Source organism: Leptonychotes weddellii, chromosome X (assembly GCF_054177405.1).
Source record: "Leptonychotes weddellii isolate Sample4059 chromosome X, ASM5417740v2, whole genome shotgun sequence".
Lineage (NCBI taxonomy): Eukaryota > Metazoa > Chordata > Mammalia > Carnivora > Phocidae > Leptonychotes > Leptonychotes weddellii.
This window is the reverse complement of record NC_138385.1, coordinates 105582515-105595598: the sequence shown is the minus strand read 5'-3', so window position 1 is coordinate 105595598 and position 13084 is coordinate 105582515. Positions and strand designations below refer to the sequence as shown.

The 13084-nt window shown below is 45.5% G+C and overlaps 1 protein-coding gene across 6 annotated transcripts in view; it reads right to left on the bottom strand.

The window, feature by feature from the left end:
- The window catches only part of LOC115944477 (polyprenol dehydrogenase), a 238927-nt gene that overhangs the window by 191159 nt on the left and 34684 nt on the right, over positions 1 to 13084 (bottom strand). For all 6 annotated transcript variants that reach the window (XR_014141435.1, XR_014141434.1, XM_081809255.1 and 3 more), the window contains exon 3: positions 12175 to 12243. Coding sequence is in view for 4 of the 6 variants with exons in the window: in XM_081809255.1 (XP_081665381.1) it covers positions 12175 to 12243 (69 nt within the window). In the remaining 2 variants the exon portion in view is untranslated. The remainder of the gene's footprint in view (positions 1 to 12174; positions 12244 to 13084) is intronic.

The following is a 13084-nucleotide window of genomic DNA, read 5'->3' as shown; positions in this document are numbered from 1 at the left end:
GTGTCTGGCTCATGTTACTCAGCACCATGTCCTCAAGGTCCACCTGAGTCATAGCAGGTGCAGAACATCCTTCCTTTTCAAGGCTGCGTCATATTCCATTTTATGCATGGACCACACACCGTTTACCCATCCATCCATCGATGTTATCTTCTTGGGGGCCATCAATCAGCCCAGAGGAGCATCTACAAGTAACTCGTACCTTCTCAGATACATCTGCCACCCCACCGAGACTCTCAAACATGCCCAGACGCCACACTGTCACCATCATTCCCTAAGAAAATGATAATAACACCTGGAAATTTCTAGCAATGGGAAATGAACAGGGCACAGTCTGAGACGTTGCTCTTTTGAGCAAAGGGGGTCAGCTTACCTTAAGCAAGGAGCACCTTAATGGGGACCTTTCCTCCTTCCCGTTATGGGTGCCTCCCAGGGCATGATCCCCTGCTGGAGGTACATGGGGGCTCCAGACTGTGAGAAACAGAGCAAACAGCCCCCAATTTCTACCTTGCTGCCATTTTAGAATCTACAGCTTTATTAATGGTCCTTAATAGTTTTCAGAACTAAGCAGAATACAGAGGTGTTTGCTGAATAAAGGGAGAGGCTGAAAAGAGCTGGATCTGAGAGCCTGATATACAGCAGAAGAAGGAGCAGTTGATAAAAGTTGTATGGGGCAGGGGGTGTTTGCTGCAGGAGTGGGGCGTCTCTTTCTTGGGGCAAGAGAAGGCCCCGCAAGGATGGGCCAAGCATTGCTTGTCAGACCTGAGTTGTGTGTCACAGAGACCAACACACCAGAAGGCAGCCAGGATAAGGCGCTCTTGCTGAGCTGACAAAGCCACCTTGTGACTGTTTGAACGAAACTCATTATTTCTTATCTGTTAAATAGTGCATACAATAGGCACCCCTAACACCACGCGATAATCTTCTGGGTAATTAACTTGTAAAACAACCCCGTCCTCAGTCCCGCTGACACTGAGACATGTTCCCGACAAGTCCCATTGGCAGAGATGATGATGCCAGATCAGTAACTCAGCTCCCAGCACGTGCAAACGCTACCCCGGGGGGCTGAGGCTGTGGAGGGAAGGGGAAGCCCTCCCCCAGGGAAGAAGGTGAGAGACAGAAATAAACTCAGAGCCCAGAAGGAGTTTCTGCGAAACGGGGGTGCATAGCAGATTCTTGATATTTGGATATAAGACATATGTCCAGATATGATGTCACGAAGAATACGCAGTCAAATACCAGGCAGAGATTCACCCCAAAGTGGGATCAGACTTTGACAGTCAAATTAGAGCACCTGCAAACCCTCACTTCTAATCTTACACTCACCAAAAACTGAAGCACGCCTACCTCCACTCTGACCTAAGCCTGGCTATACCCCCAACCCTGAGCCGTACCTCACTTCAAACCTAATCTGATGAAGAGCTTGAGAAAAAAATTAATTGCAACATCAATCCCCAACATCTAAATTCTAAACATACATTAACCCTGAACCTGAACATGACCCTAGCCCTAAAATAACCCTAACCTAACACTACACACTGTTGACTGGGGCACCAAGGTTATAAATAAAGGGATATGAAGTGAGAGTAGAACTTACAGAGGAAAGGTGGGGGTAAGGCGGGTCCCCCAACTCTGTCACCTTGTGGCAGACCCAGACCCAACCCATCACCAACCCTAATGTTAACCCTAGACCCTGATCCTAATCATGACCCTGACACTGACCCTGATCCTAACCCTAACCTTAACACTAACCCTAGACCATTACCTTGACCATAGCCCTGACCCTGACCATAATCCAAACCCGAACCCTGATCCTAACCCTAACCTTGACACTAACCCTAGACTCTAACCCTAACCCTGACCATAACCCTGACCCTAAACTTCACTTGGACCCCGACCCTAACCATCCTTCAAGGTAACACAAGAGCTGGATTTTCAAAAAGTGAAAACACCGTGCATGCCCGCTCATCCTCATTTGTGTAACCCCCCTACCGCCTAGCTCTGCATGTGCTTACTCATGAGCATTCAGAATCCTGTGTAGAGGGCAGTTTGTCCTTAATAAAAATATAGATTCAGTGTGAAAACAAAGGAGCTCTCAAGCCATGAAAAGATACGGAGGATTCTTCAATGCATGTTACTAAGGGAAAGAAGCTGGTCTGAAAATACTACATACTCTATGATTCCAGCTCTAGGACATTCTGGAAAAGGCAAAACCATGAAGACCATAAAAAGATCAGTGGTTGCCAGGGGTTCAGTGAGGAGGGATGAGCAGGTACAGCACAGAAGACTTTTAGGGCAATAAAATGACTCTGTATGGCACCATAATGGTGGGTCCATGTCACCGTACATTTGTCCAAATCCAATAGAATGCACAACACCAAGAGAGACCCTAATGTAAACTATGGATTTTCATTAACAATAACGTGTCCATATTGGTTCATCGATTGTATCCAATGTGCCCTAAAAATGCAAGATGTTAATAATCAGCAAAACTGGGGAGGTGGGAGGCACATGGTTGGGCATTCCCTGTATTTTGTGCTCAATTTTCTATAAGCCTGAAACTCCACAAAAAATTAAAGTCCAATTTTTTTTTTGTAATAACAGTAGATATTCAAACAGGTCTGGCCATAGCTGGCAGGTGAACAATTTTCATGGTGATGCCTTCTACCCACCCCGAAGTACAAAGAAAGAATGTGTGTTACAGGTAAGAGGGCTTTTGGTAACTTGTTTCCCAAAAGGAAGTTTTAAAAATGCATTCTCACTTTTAATCTTACAAGCAGAGTACATATAGAATTTGCTCTGAAGTAGAAGTGTCATTCGGAAAGGTGAGATTCCTATAGACAAGTGCGCCCTGGGAAACCAGAAATAGGAAGCTGACTCTAAGATGGCAAATTTAGGAAATCCTCGCCATCCTGGGGTATCACATCAACCTTTCACTATTTCTCCAGCATCGGACAGGTGAAAACATGACATCAATTGAATACTCAAAACAGGAACACTCAAAGGACGAGTCAGGGGGTTGTCTGATGGGCAAAGCCCACACCAGGGGTGGTAATGATGTAAGTGACTGAGGGACAAGCATGCCAAGCACTGAAACCCCACAGAAAGCCCTCCCCATCCACACCCAGGGCTTATCAGCATGTTCCAGGATGTGGAGTGATGACAAGTAAGTTAGGGAAGGAGAAAAAGGCTGAACCAACCCCATGGTGTAACGTGCCAAGTATGTGTAGGTGCGCTCCAGGTTAAGAAGGCTAGCTCAGGGTACATGGAGATGGGCAGCCAGATAACCCAGGCAGAGAGGCATCTCTACCTCGAGCTCCCAAAGCAAGGCATGGTGATATCCACATCTGGGCTCATTTCACCCTTGTCAGTCCTCTTCAGGCCAACACAGCTTCATCAAGTGGCCTAATCATCACCCAGATGAGCAGTTCAGCATGAAAACACACAGCGGGGGACAGCGTGATTGGTGCTGGCATCCTGGACAGCCCCCTGCCAACATCATTCCATGACTGTTCTACTCCTCATTCTGCGTTTCAGAATACATCTCAAGGGGAACATGACAAAGTGTTCAATGATAAAAATCCAAGGGCGTGGAGCATATATAATAATAAAAAATGTGCATTGATAACAAATGAGGCAAATGATTTGGTGTATCTCCACAGTGGAAGAGGAGGTAACCATAAAAATAAGGACTTCTATTTATTAACAGAGAAAGATGTCCCACAAGACAGAACGTGGACAAGCAAGATGTTATAGGCAGAAGGGAAAGCAGGATCTCATCTTGGTTGATGGATATGTACCCAGAACCCAAGCGGCAGCCGGGTCATGCTTCTTCCTCGGGTGATGTTCTGGATTTGAAGGATCCATGCCCTCGTCATGGGTTGTGAAGACCCTAGAGCCCTCCCCAGCTCTTGGGGGCATTTTCAGGGCCCTTGGGGAGTGTGTGGTTCCCTCTGCTGAGTTGCTGCTGATAGGAAGAGGTGTTCACACCACCGTGTCTTTCTTGCTGTCATTTTGCCCCATTAATGGAAGCATGGAATGCTATCTTTGTCCTCATACACACGTGCACTCACAGCACAGACTCTACCTACAAGTCGGGTGTGTGTGTAACAGGTCTTCCCGGGGACAGAATACACTACACTATACAAACCAGTGTTCCTAGAAGACCTTGGCTGATGGACACTCAACTCAACTTCTTTCTGCCAATTTCTTTCTCTTCCTCTTCCTTGCCGCTCTCCACCTCTCCCCATCCCCAAGGATCTCACTTATTTCTGAGTTCATTCCTGGACACTGAGTTCAGATTCCAACATCTCCACTTATTAACTGCGTGAAATTGAGCAACTTCCCTAAACTCTTTATGACCCCCACTTTCCTAATTTGGAAAATGCATATAGTGATGATGCCTACTTCAAAGGACAGGACACATGAATCCAAACACATAGTGAATTTTTACAACATTACCTGGTATATCGCAAATATCCAACATGATGTTGGCTGTTTCCCTGATTATGACAACTGCTAACATAAAGGACTTTAGTGGTTTCTTTTGCTCAAACTTTTCATTGTAACCTCACTAGCTTATTAGAATATGACCACAAATCCTGGTTTGCCAAAGGCAGTTCTCATTTATCCTCCCCCCCACCCCAGGATACTTCTCAGATTACAAGGTGCACTGGTGCAGAGCTCAAGCACAAAATAGTAAACAGATGAGCTGAGGAGTCAAGGGCAGAGTTTGGGGCTGTTGGGGCAGCTAGAATTGATAGTACAATGCCAAAACTGAAAGGTGCACAGGTGTAGAGCTTGAACAGAATATAATAAATAGATGGGCTAAGAGGACAGTGGTCAAAGTTTGGGGCTGTTAGGGCAGCTGGAATCGACAGGTACAATCCTAAAACTGAAAGGCCATGGGGGGGTGGGGGGCAGAACACCAAAATGTGAGTAGAAACTCCTGTGGACCCCTTGGCTGAGTACTGAGTTTCAAAGGCTCCAACTTGAGACACCAAGGAGCTCAGAAGCAAACAACAGGTGGAAGGTTGAAAGGTGAGCAGAGAAATTTCAGCTGCTGCCTGGTGTTGGGGAGACAAGATGACATTTGAGTCCTGCCAAGTTGGAAGGACCTGGTGAACATCTTGGACTCTCACCTGAAACCGGAGATGGTCTATCGCTTAGAAGAAAGGACCATGTCTCAAGATTAAGAGCTCCGTCCAAGGCCCAAGGGCAACAGTGAAATAGACTCATGATAACCAGACCTTCAGCTGAGCTTCCACAAGATCTAGGTATCCTGCAAGTCATATCATTGCTTGCTACAAAACAAAACATTCTTCAGAGGAAGATAACAGAATCCAAAGTCTGTATCATGGATCAGTCACAGTGTCTAATAAACAACAACAAAAAAATCACTTCACATGCAAAGAAACAACATGTAACCTGCTGTCAAGAGGGAAAAAAAATCAATAGAAACAGACTCAGAGATGATGCAGATGTTAGAATTAGCAGAAAAGGACTTTAAAAGAACTAGTACATATTAAAGAGGCTACAAGAACAGATGGGCGTCAAGGAGGAGGATATGAAGAACATCAAAAAAGATAGGTAAACTAAAAATAACCAACTAGAAACCCTAAACCCAAAAAATGCAGTTTGTTTTGCTGCAATCAAAAATCCAATCATGGGATTAAAAGTATAATAGACAGAACTGAAAAAACAACTCGGTGAACTTGAGGTAGGTCAACAGAAATTATCCAAACTGAAGCACAGACCAAAATTTTTTAAATCTGGGATAAAATTCATCTGCTCGATGAACTAAATGCCAAAGAGCACCGCAGTATCTAATATATGTGTAATTGTAGACTCATAAGAACAAGATGGAAAGAACAGACCAGAAAAAGCTTTTTGGAAAAAAATGGCTGAAAATTCTTTAAGTTTTATCACATCCAACTACTCACAGATACAGAAAACCTTTTACACCCAAGCAGGATAAACATAAGGGGGAAAAAGGAACCACACCTATGCATATTCTCAAACTTCTGAAAACAGAAAATAACAGAAAAGATGGGAAAAGACACTTATATTCATGAAATATTGATAATAATTATAGCTGACTTCTCATCCCAAATGATGAAGGTCCATGCCAGAACACCTTTAATATCCTGGGGGGGGCGGGGGGGGAGGTCAGAAGATGTTTTCAACCTGGAATTCTATATCCACAGAAAATATCTTTCAAAAACTGCAGGCAAAGTAATGACAATTTTAGACACAGGAAAGGTATGGAAATTTGTGATGAGCAGACCCCACGGTTAAAGAAATGCTAATGGAAGTTCATCACGCAGAAGTGAAATGGCCCCAGACGGAAACCTGAGGGAACGGGTGGGTGAGGGATGGCATACAGAAAGATTGGGAGTAGAGAGGGATCACCTTATCTGCAAATAAATACTTAGGACCATGCAAATCCCAGAGCTGCTCTTTGGAGAGAGTGCAATGTGGCTCCATGAGAAAAGCCTTTAAGATAAAACCTGCAAATATAGGAAATATAAATATTTATCTCCAAGGCCCTACAGTACATTACCGAGGCTCTCCTGGCCATAAGGGTTTACAGCATCTGCTACAAGGGGGATCTAATGGATTTCTAACTCGCTAACACGATGGGTTCTGCCTACTTAAAACTACATATCACAGAGAACGGGTGGTTATACCTGTGGATCTAACTGACATGTATGAAATATCTTCATATAACACTCCACATTTTATTTTTTAAAAAGCCAACCCTTTCTTACTGTATGCTTCTATTCTATAGTAACTAAAGTCTACTTCATTTCCCCCAGAGCGAAAAATATTATGGAAGTAATGTTTCTGGAATAATTTGTTGAAACTGTTACATGTGTGATGTCCCATTACTTAGCTTAGATGCACAGAGCATCTTGAGATGTGTTCAAAGGAACCATCTGAGATGTGCCCAAAGGAAAAGTGAAAATAAAAAAGCCAATGACCTTGCGGGGAGTGAAAATATTCCATAAATTATTGTTGGGGGGAAGCAGAATGTGGCAGGCAATCTGAGGATGAAAACTCTTCCTTGTGGGATTTTTTTTTTAATCCTCTAGGTATTTATAGAGGAGCTAAGGAAACCAGGCAGACAGTCGCCCTCTCTCATAGAATTCACCTTGCCAGTGTTTTGAAAGGTTAAAATTAATCGTTGCGGCCTGAGAAATGAAGAGCCTTTTAATGTAAGGAACAAGGTGAGAGCAAGCTATAATAGCCGATTAAATTTTCAGAAAGTGCTGAGCTTCTCCTTCCATGCTTTCAGTAAAGACTCAGTGACCTTCTAAACCTTCTAATTACCCACAGGAAATCAGCTGTCTGTCTGTCTGCCTGGCTGTCATCTAGCTAGGTAGCATGGCTGTTTATTGCCTACCTCGGGACACTAAATTAAAATTAAAAAGTAAAAAAAAAAAAAAAGGGACTCTAGTTTGAAAAATTCATGTCAATAAGGACCATTTTATATTAAGTAAGGAAGATTAAGTAGTCTTGAGTATATGCTGGACCTAACTATACATGCAGAATATTGTTCAAACTTCTCTTGGGGATTTCGTTGACTATTGGCCAAGAAACTCCCATCAAGTGCTTCACTGTAGGTACTGGGTGTTGAGAACTCTATGTCGTAAAGAAAAAGGATACACGGTGGAGGGAACAAAGAAATCCATGCAGTCAACATTCACTCAAGTTTTTCCAAATGGACCAAGCTCCAGAAGGATCATTCTGCAAAATCAGAGAGTCTATGAGTAGAAGAAAAACAGTAGCTGTCTATTCATCTCAAGGTAGGCCTACATTCAAGATATGAATCTCTCGGATGACGAAGACTAGTAGATTGCGATCCAGAGACGCTATTACCTATTCCCATAATGAATACCGAACTGACGTCATAGTATTTTTTGCTTCCATGACTAATTACTTTATAGTCAGTTGGATAATCCAAACATTATAGTTCAAAGATGTATTTCTAAGGTGAAACTATCTCACCAGTAAGTACACACAACTGACTTTTCCTAGCACAGGAAAAGTTCTCTTTCAACAAAAGCAAACCGGACATAATACCTGAGCAAAAAGTCCATGAATCAAGCAGCTGGCCCTTCTTCCCAATAAAGACGGAGCAAGCTACTGCTGGCGGAAGAATGTTAGGAAAGACGGAAACTGGTCAAGAAGATATTTCTGAAGAACACAAAGCAAAGCCTTTTAGAGAAGATTGCAGACTCTGTATTTCCAGTGGGATCACACTGAAGGTTTAGGATTAGGAATTAATAATTACGAATTAGGAATTAATGCTATGGTTTTGTGTGAGTCTGTGGCGAATGTCCAAAACAGAATTACCTTCTCTAAATCCTTTTAAGAGTATTTAAATTCTCTATTCCCATTTGGGTTCGCTGGGACGCTGTTATGTCTTTCTGCCATTTGTTTTTGTGGTGGTGTTGGGTTTTGTACTTTTATTTTCTATTTCATTTACTTATTTATTTATTTTGGTCCTAGAAGCGAGAGTATTTGCTCCAAACAAGACAGCTTTCTTCAGCAGTTATTACTCAAGAGCAATAAAGATTTTGGCGCCACGGATACATGATGATAAGGTATTCAAACTCTTGTCCCTGGAAAATCTCTCAGTTGAGAAATGAGCCATATTGCCTTCGTTCCTGAAAACACTCATAAATTTATCCTTCCAAGAGCTCAACTAGTTGAAGGTTGGTATGTGGGCATCCTCCTACCCCAAACCAAAGTGGGCTCTCAAGTGACCATGACCTCAAAGGCAGAAAGTACCAGAAAGTAAGAAGGGTGAAGCATTCAACTAAGAACTTAGAGTTTTTTTTTTTTACTTACATTAAGTCCAGAGAAGAGGTGGAGGTAGGCTGGAGTGAGAAATCATTGTGTTCTTGACAGGAACCTACACTTATGTTGTTAGGATGTGTGTTTGCTTGCTCAAAAAAAAAAAAAAAAAAAATCTAAAGAATCCACAGAGACACAATTACCCAATGCAGGAATCACAGAAGAGCCATATTCCATGAGTAAGTGTGGCTTCCATGGGCCTCAATCCAAGTTGTGTTGCTGGTGGTGCGTGGGCAAGAATTTCGGAGGCTCCAGTGGGTGCAGGCTGGTCTGGAGAGAAGTGTCTCCATCTGAACTCAGCTCTGGAGAGCATCCTGAGCTAGACTTGCAGTCGCAAGGAGATGTGCCAAGAGGAAGGGGGCCTGCTAACGCACCTGCTGTCCCATGGCACAGGGAGTGGCTCCGGGTGGCCTGTACGGTGTCTCTGGCGGCCCCTGAGCCTGGATGCAGGTTCAGCCAAAGCAAAACTCTGTTCTAGGACCACCGCCCCACTGCCCCCACCCGGCCAAGTCCCAGCATCCTGCACCTAACATGCCGGGAAGGGGGCCCTCCACTGACCAACTCTTCCAAAGGCTCTGGCTTCTGATATAAAATTAATACGGTGTGGCTTTCTCGTTTAATTCAATGCACACAAGATTTACTTAAAATGTGTGTGTGTGTGTGTGTGTGCATGCACACATCTGGCTCAGACCTCTTTCCCCCCTGCTCATCCTACCAACCCATTCGGTCATAATGGACACAGGAAACTACCATGAATGGGGTCCCCATTTGGAGTACCCATGCTGCACACTTCAGGGCTTGCCCAGCTCGGGTCCAGACACCTCCCTGGCCCCGCATGTCAGCTCCCAGGCCAGGCTACGCCCAAGACCCAGTGACCCCCTCAGGGCCTTAGTCAGTCCTGTTCTAAGGAGAAAGGACAAAGCAGGGCCCACCACCCCCACCTAGGATGCACAACCATGCTTCTTGTATACACAAAGGGTCTGCCCCTTTCATAAATGGAGATGCCCAGAAACAGGGGGCCATGAGGGGATGCAGCATGCACTGAGACAGGCTGAGGTTCCTGGGACTGCAAGTGTGCACCCGAAGGGTTATCCACCCCAGTGCCTGGGTCTCCCAGATGCTAATTCCATGCGTCTACTTGGTGGCATTTGACAGGAAGGAAGAAACAGGAGCCACCAACAGGGAGCACATCGTCAGCTCTCATGAGAGGGGCGTGCCTGCTCTCAGAAGTGAGCGCACCATCCTGTGTGATTAGGAATCATTGCCTTCATTGCCTTGCAGAACTCAAGACCCTTGGCAGCCTCCCCTCCACCACAGAGGAGCTGACAAAGAGCTGTCCCTTGAACGCACGGGCTTTGCACACCCACACCTGAATCTCAACACACAGCACGGGAGCCAGCATTAGCCGTTTCTAACATTAGAAAAAGCTTCTAGAACATTCTTTCCTCTGACAAATCAGGGCTTTTGCTTACAGCTTTGTTAGAACACGTGAAACTCTTGAACTTTATGAACGAACCTTTACTCCCTCCTTGGGTTGTAACCTAAGCAAGTTTTGGCAAACTATTCTTTAAACTATCCTTTTTTAAAAATTTATCCAGAATTTTTCAAAAGGCACAAAGAACACATGATTTGGTGGTTTCCCATGAAACTCCTCTTTGGGTCTGGAAATCAAGGGCTAGTGCATCCATGAGGCTTCAACCAGAGGGAAATGCAGATTCCTGGGCCCTGTTGTCACAAGGCTCTGGCTCCTGACAGGGCTGGGAATCTGCATTTGTAACCTGTTCCCTGCGATGCTACAGGGCTGGAACACAACTGTGTTGGAGAACGCCATCTCCTTGAACCACGGTAAACGGGGACAGGGACAAGGATCATCTGTCATGATCATTTCTGTGCAGGGCAGGGACAGAAGGAATCAGTTCCCATCTGCAACAGATGCCTGGTGTTACACAAAGAGCCGGACTGGCTCTGGGCTATGGGGAAGCTCCCCTCCACGTTCTGTCCCAGGATCAAAGGAGTCATGCCAAAAAGGTCAGAGGCAGCTGGGACATACCCCCTGCCATGTGCACAGGGTAGGAAATGGCAAGTTTCACAGCTGCCTTGCACGAGCTAGGTGGGGAATAAGGGCACCACAGGACAGATGCTAACTAGACTTGCCATCCGTGGCTTTCCTTCTGTCTCTGACTTTTTAAGAAGAACCACCATTGGGGAGCCTGGGTGGCTCAGTTGGTTGAGCTACCAACTCTTGGTTTTGGCTCAGGTCATGATCTCAGGGTTGTGGGTTCGAGCCTCAAGTCAGGCTCCATGATAGTGTAGAGTCTGCTTCTCCCTCTCCCTCTGCTCCTCCCCCTGCTTATTCTCTCTCTCTCTCTCTCAAATAAACAAATAAAATCTTAAAAAGAAGAAGAAGGAAGAAGAGGAAGACAGGAAGAAGGAGAAGGAGGAGAAGAAGGAGGAGGAGGAAGGAGGAGGAGAAGGAGGAAGGAGAAGAAAGAGGAGGAGGAAGAAGAGGAAGAGGAGGAAGAAGAGGAAGAGGAAGAGAAGGTGGTGAAGGAGAAGGAGGAAAAGGAGGAAGAGGAGAAGAGGAAGAAGAAGAAGAAGAAGAAAAAGAAGAAGAAAAAGGAGAAGAAGAAGAACAATCACGATAAATTCAGACAGGAGAAGCCCCAGCATCTGGGACATGCTCAAAGCGCCATCTTGGTTGGATCCAGTCCAAGATAACTGATGTACATCTTCTTTTCTTAAACATGAGGCCCACGAGTGCTCAGAAAGCACTCAATAGCACTTGCAACTGGGAGAGATATTACAAACAGGTGTCCACTGCTCAGGCCGGACAAGTAGAGAGAGCAAGCACTACAGGATTTGCTACTGAGCAAGGTGGCACCAGACACATCTGTGTTGGAATTATCTGTAGTCCAGAACCGCCAACCAGTAGATGCACCTGCTGGCAGGTGCATCTAACGGTTCCTGCATGAAGACATGCCGCCGAGGGCCCCCCAGCCCTGGAGATGGACACGTAATGGAAACAAGGTTCTGTTGTCACAGGACATGCAAATCAACCGGCACATTCAAACACCTCCCCCAGGAGATGCCTACACAGACCAATGCTATCACAGGGACATGCTTGCTCCCGTTCACCACTCTCCGCGGGGGGCAGACCAGAAATCCCCAAAAGAAACGCACAAGTAGGAGATACATCCCCCACCCCCAAGTACCACCTCCACCACTCGCGCCCGCAATGTCACATCGTAGTCTGTGGCTCAGCCGCCAACATCAGCTCGGACCAAGGACAAGAGCCGCGTGGCTCGCAAACACTACCTTTGTCATTCAAAGTCTCTTCTTGTATTTGTCTCACAACTTTGTGGGCTTTGCCGGTGTTATTTCCAGCTACAAGGAAAAGAAAAGATACAATCAGTGGCAAGGTCATCCAGACATTATTGAGCGCGAGAAAATGTTGTCTTGAGACACAAAACACAACCCCGGAGGGGGCTCTTTACAGCTTGTCATTGAGCCCTGGTGTGGAATGGGGTCACCAGAGAAGTTCTTGCCAACACAACCTACCAATTGATGAAACCTTGCCTTTACTTGGACCGGTGAGGAGACTTTCCCTTTTGATGATTACTGGGGCGTGAGGCATCTAGTGGCACAAAGAACATGGGGTGGGGGTTGGGGAGAGCCAAGGATTGCCTAAGCATAAAAATGGTGGTGGGAAGCTCAGAGCACACACAGAACTTTCTAAGAAACTTTAGTGGATGCCCGCCTACCCCCACCCCACTGGTGGTCGGAGCTACAAAATGATCATGGGCCATTCCCGCTATGTACCTGGGATTTCCCATTCCCTTATCAATGACTCCGTACAAATCCCACAGGTATGACTCCAGGGAAACATGAGCTTAGAAGAATGGCCACGCGTGTTTCATGTGTGAGGGACATCACCCTTAAAATACAGACTATGCAATTTGGGGTTAAGATAGTGAATGAGGCTTCTTTAGTGTCTTACTATAAGACAATGCACTGATGTTTGGAGGAAGGCATCTCGTTTTCCAACTGTGTCCCTGAGCACACGGTCCGAATTTTAAGGTGTGCCGAATGGGGCTGCTATTTGGGGGAGAAGCCCAGGACACACTGTCTTCCCACACACCAGTGCTCACGATAAACTGGACCTCAGGCAGATGTTCAGCTCCTTTGTGGGGTGAGCCAACCCCGAAACTCCCTGCAGGGGTGAGTC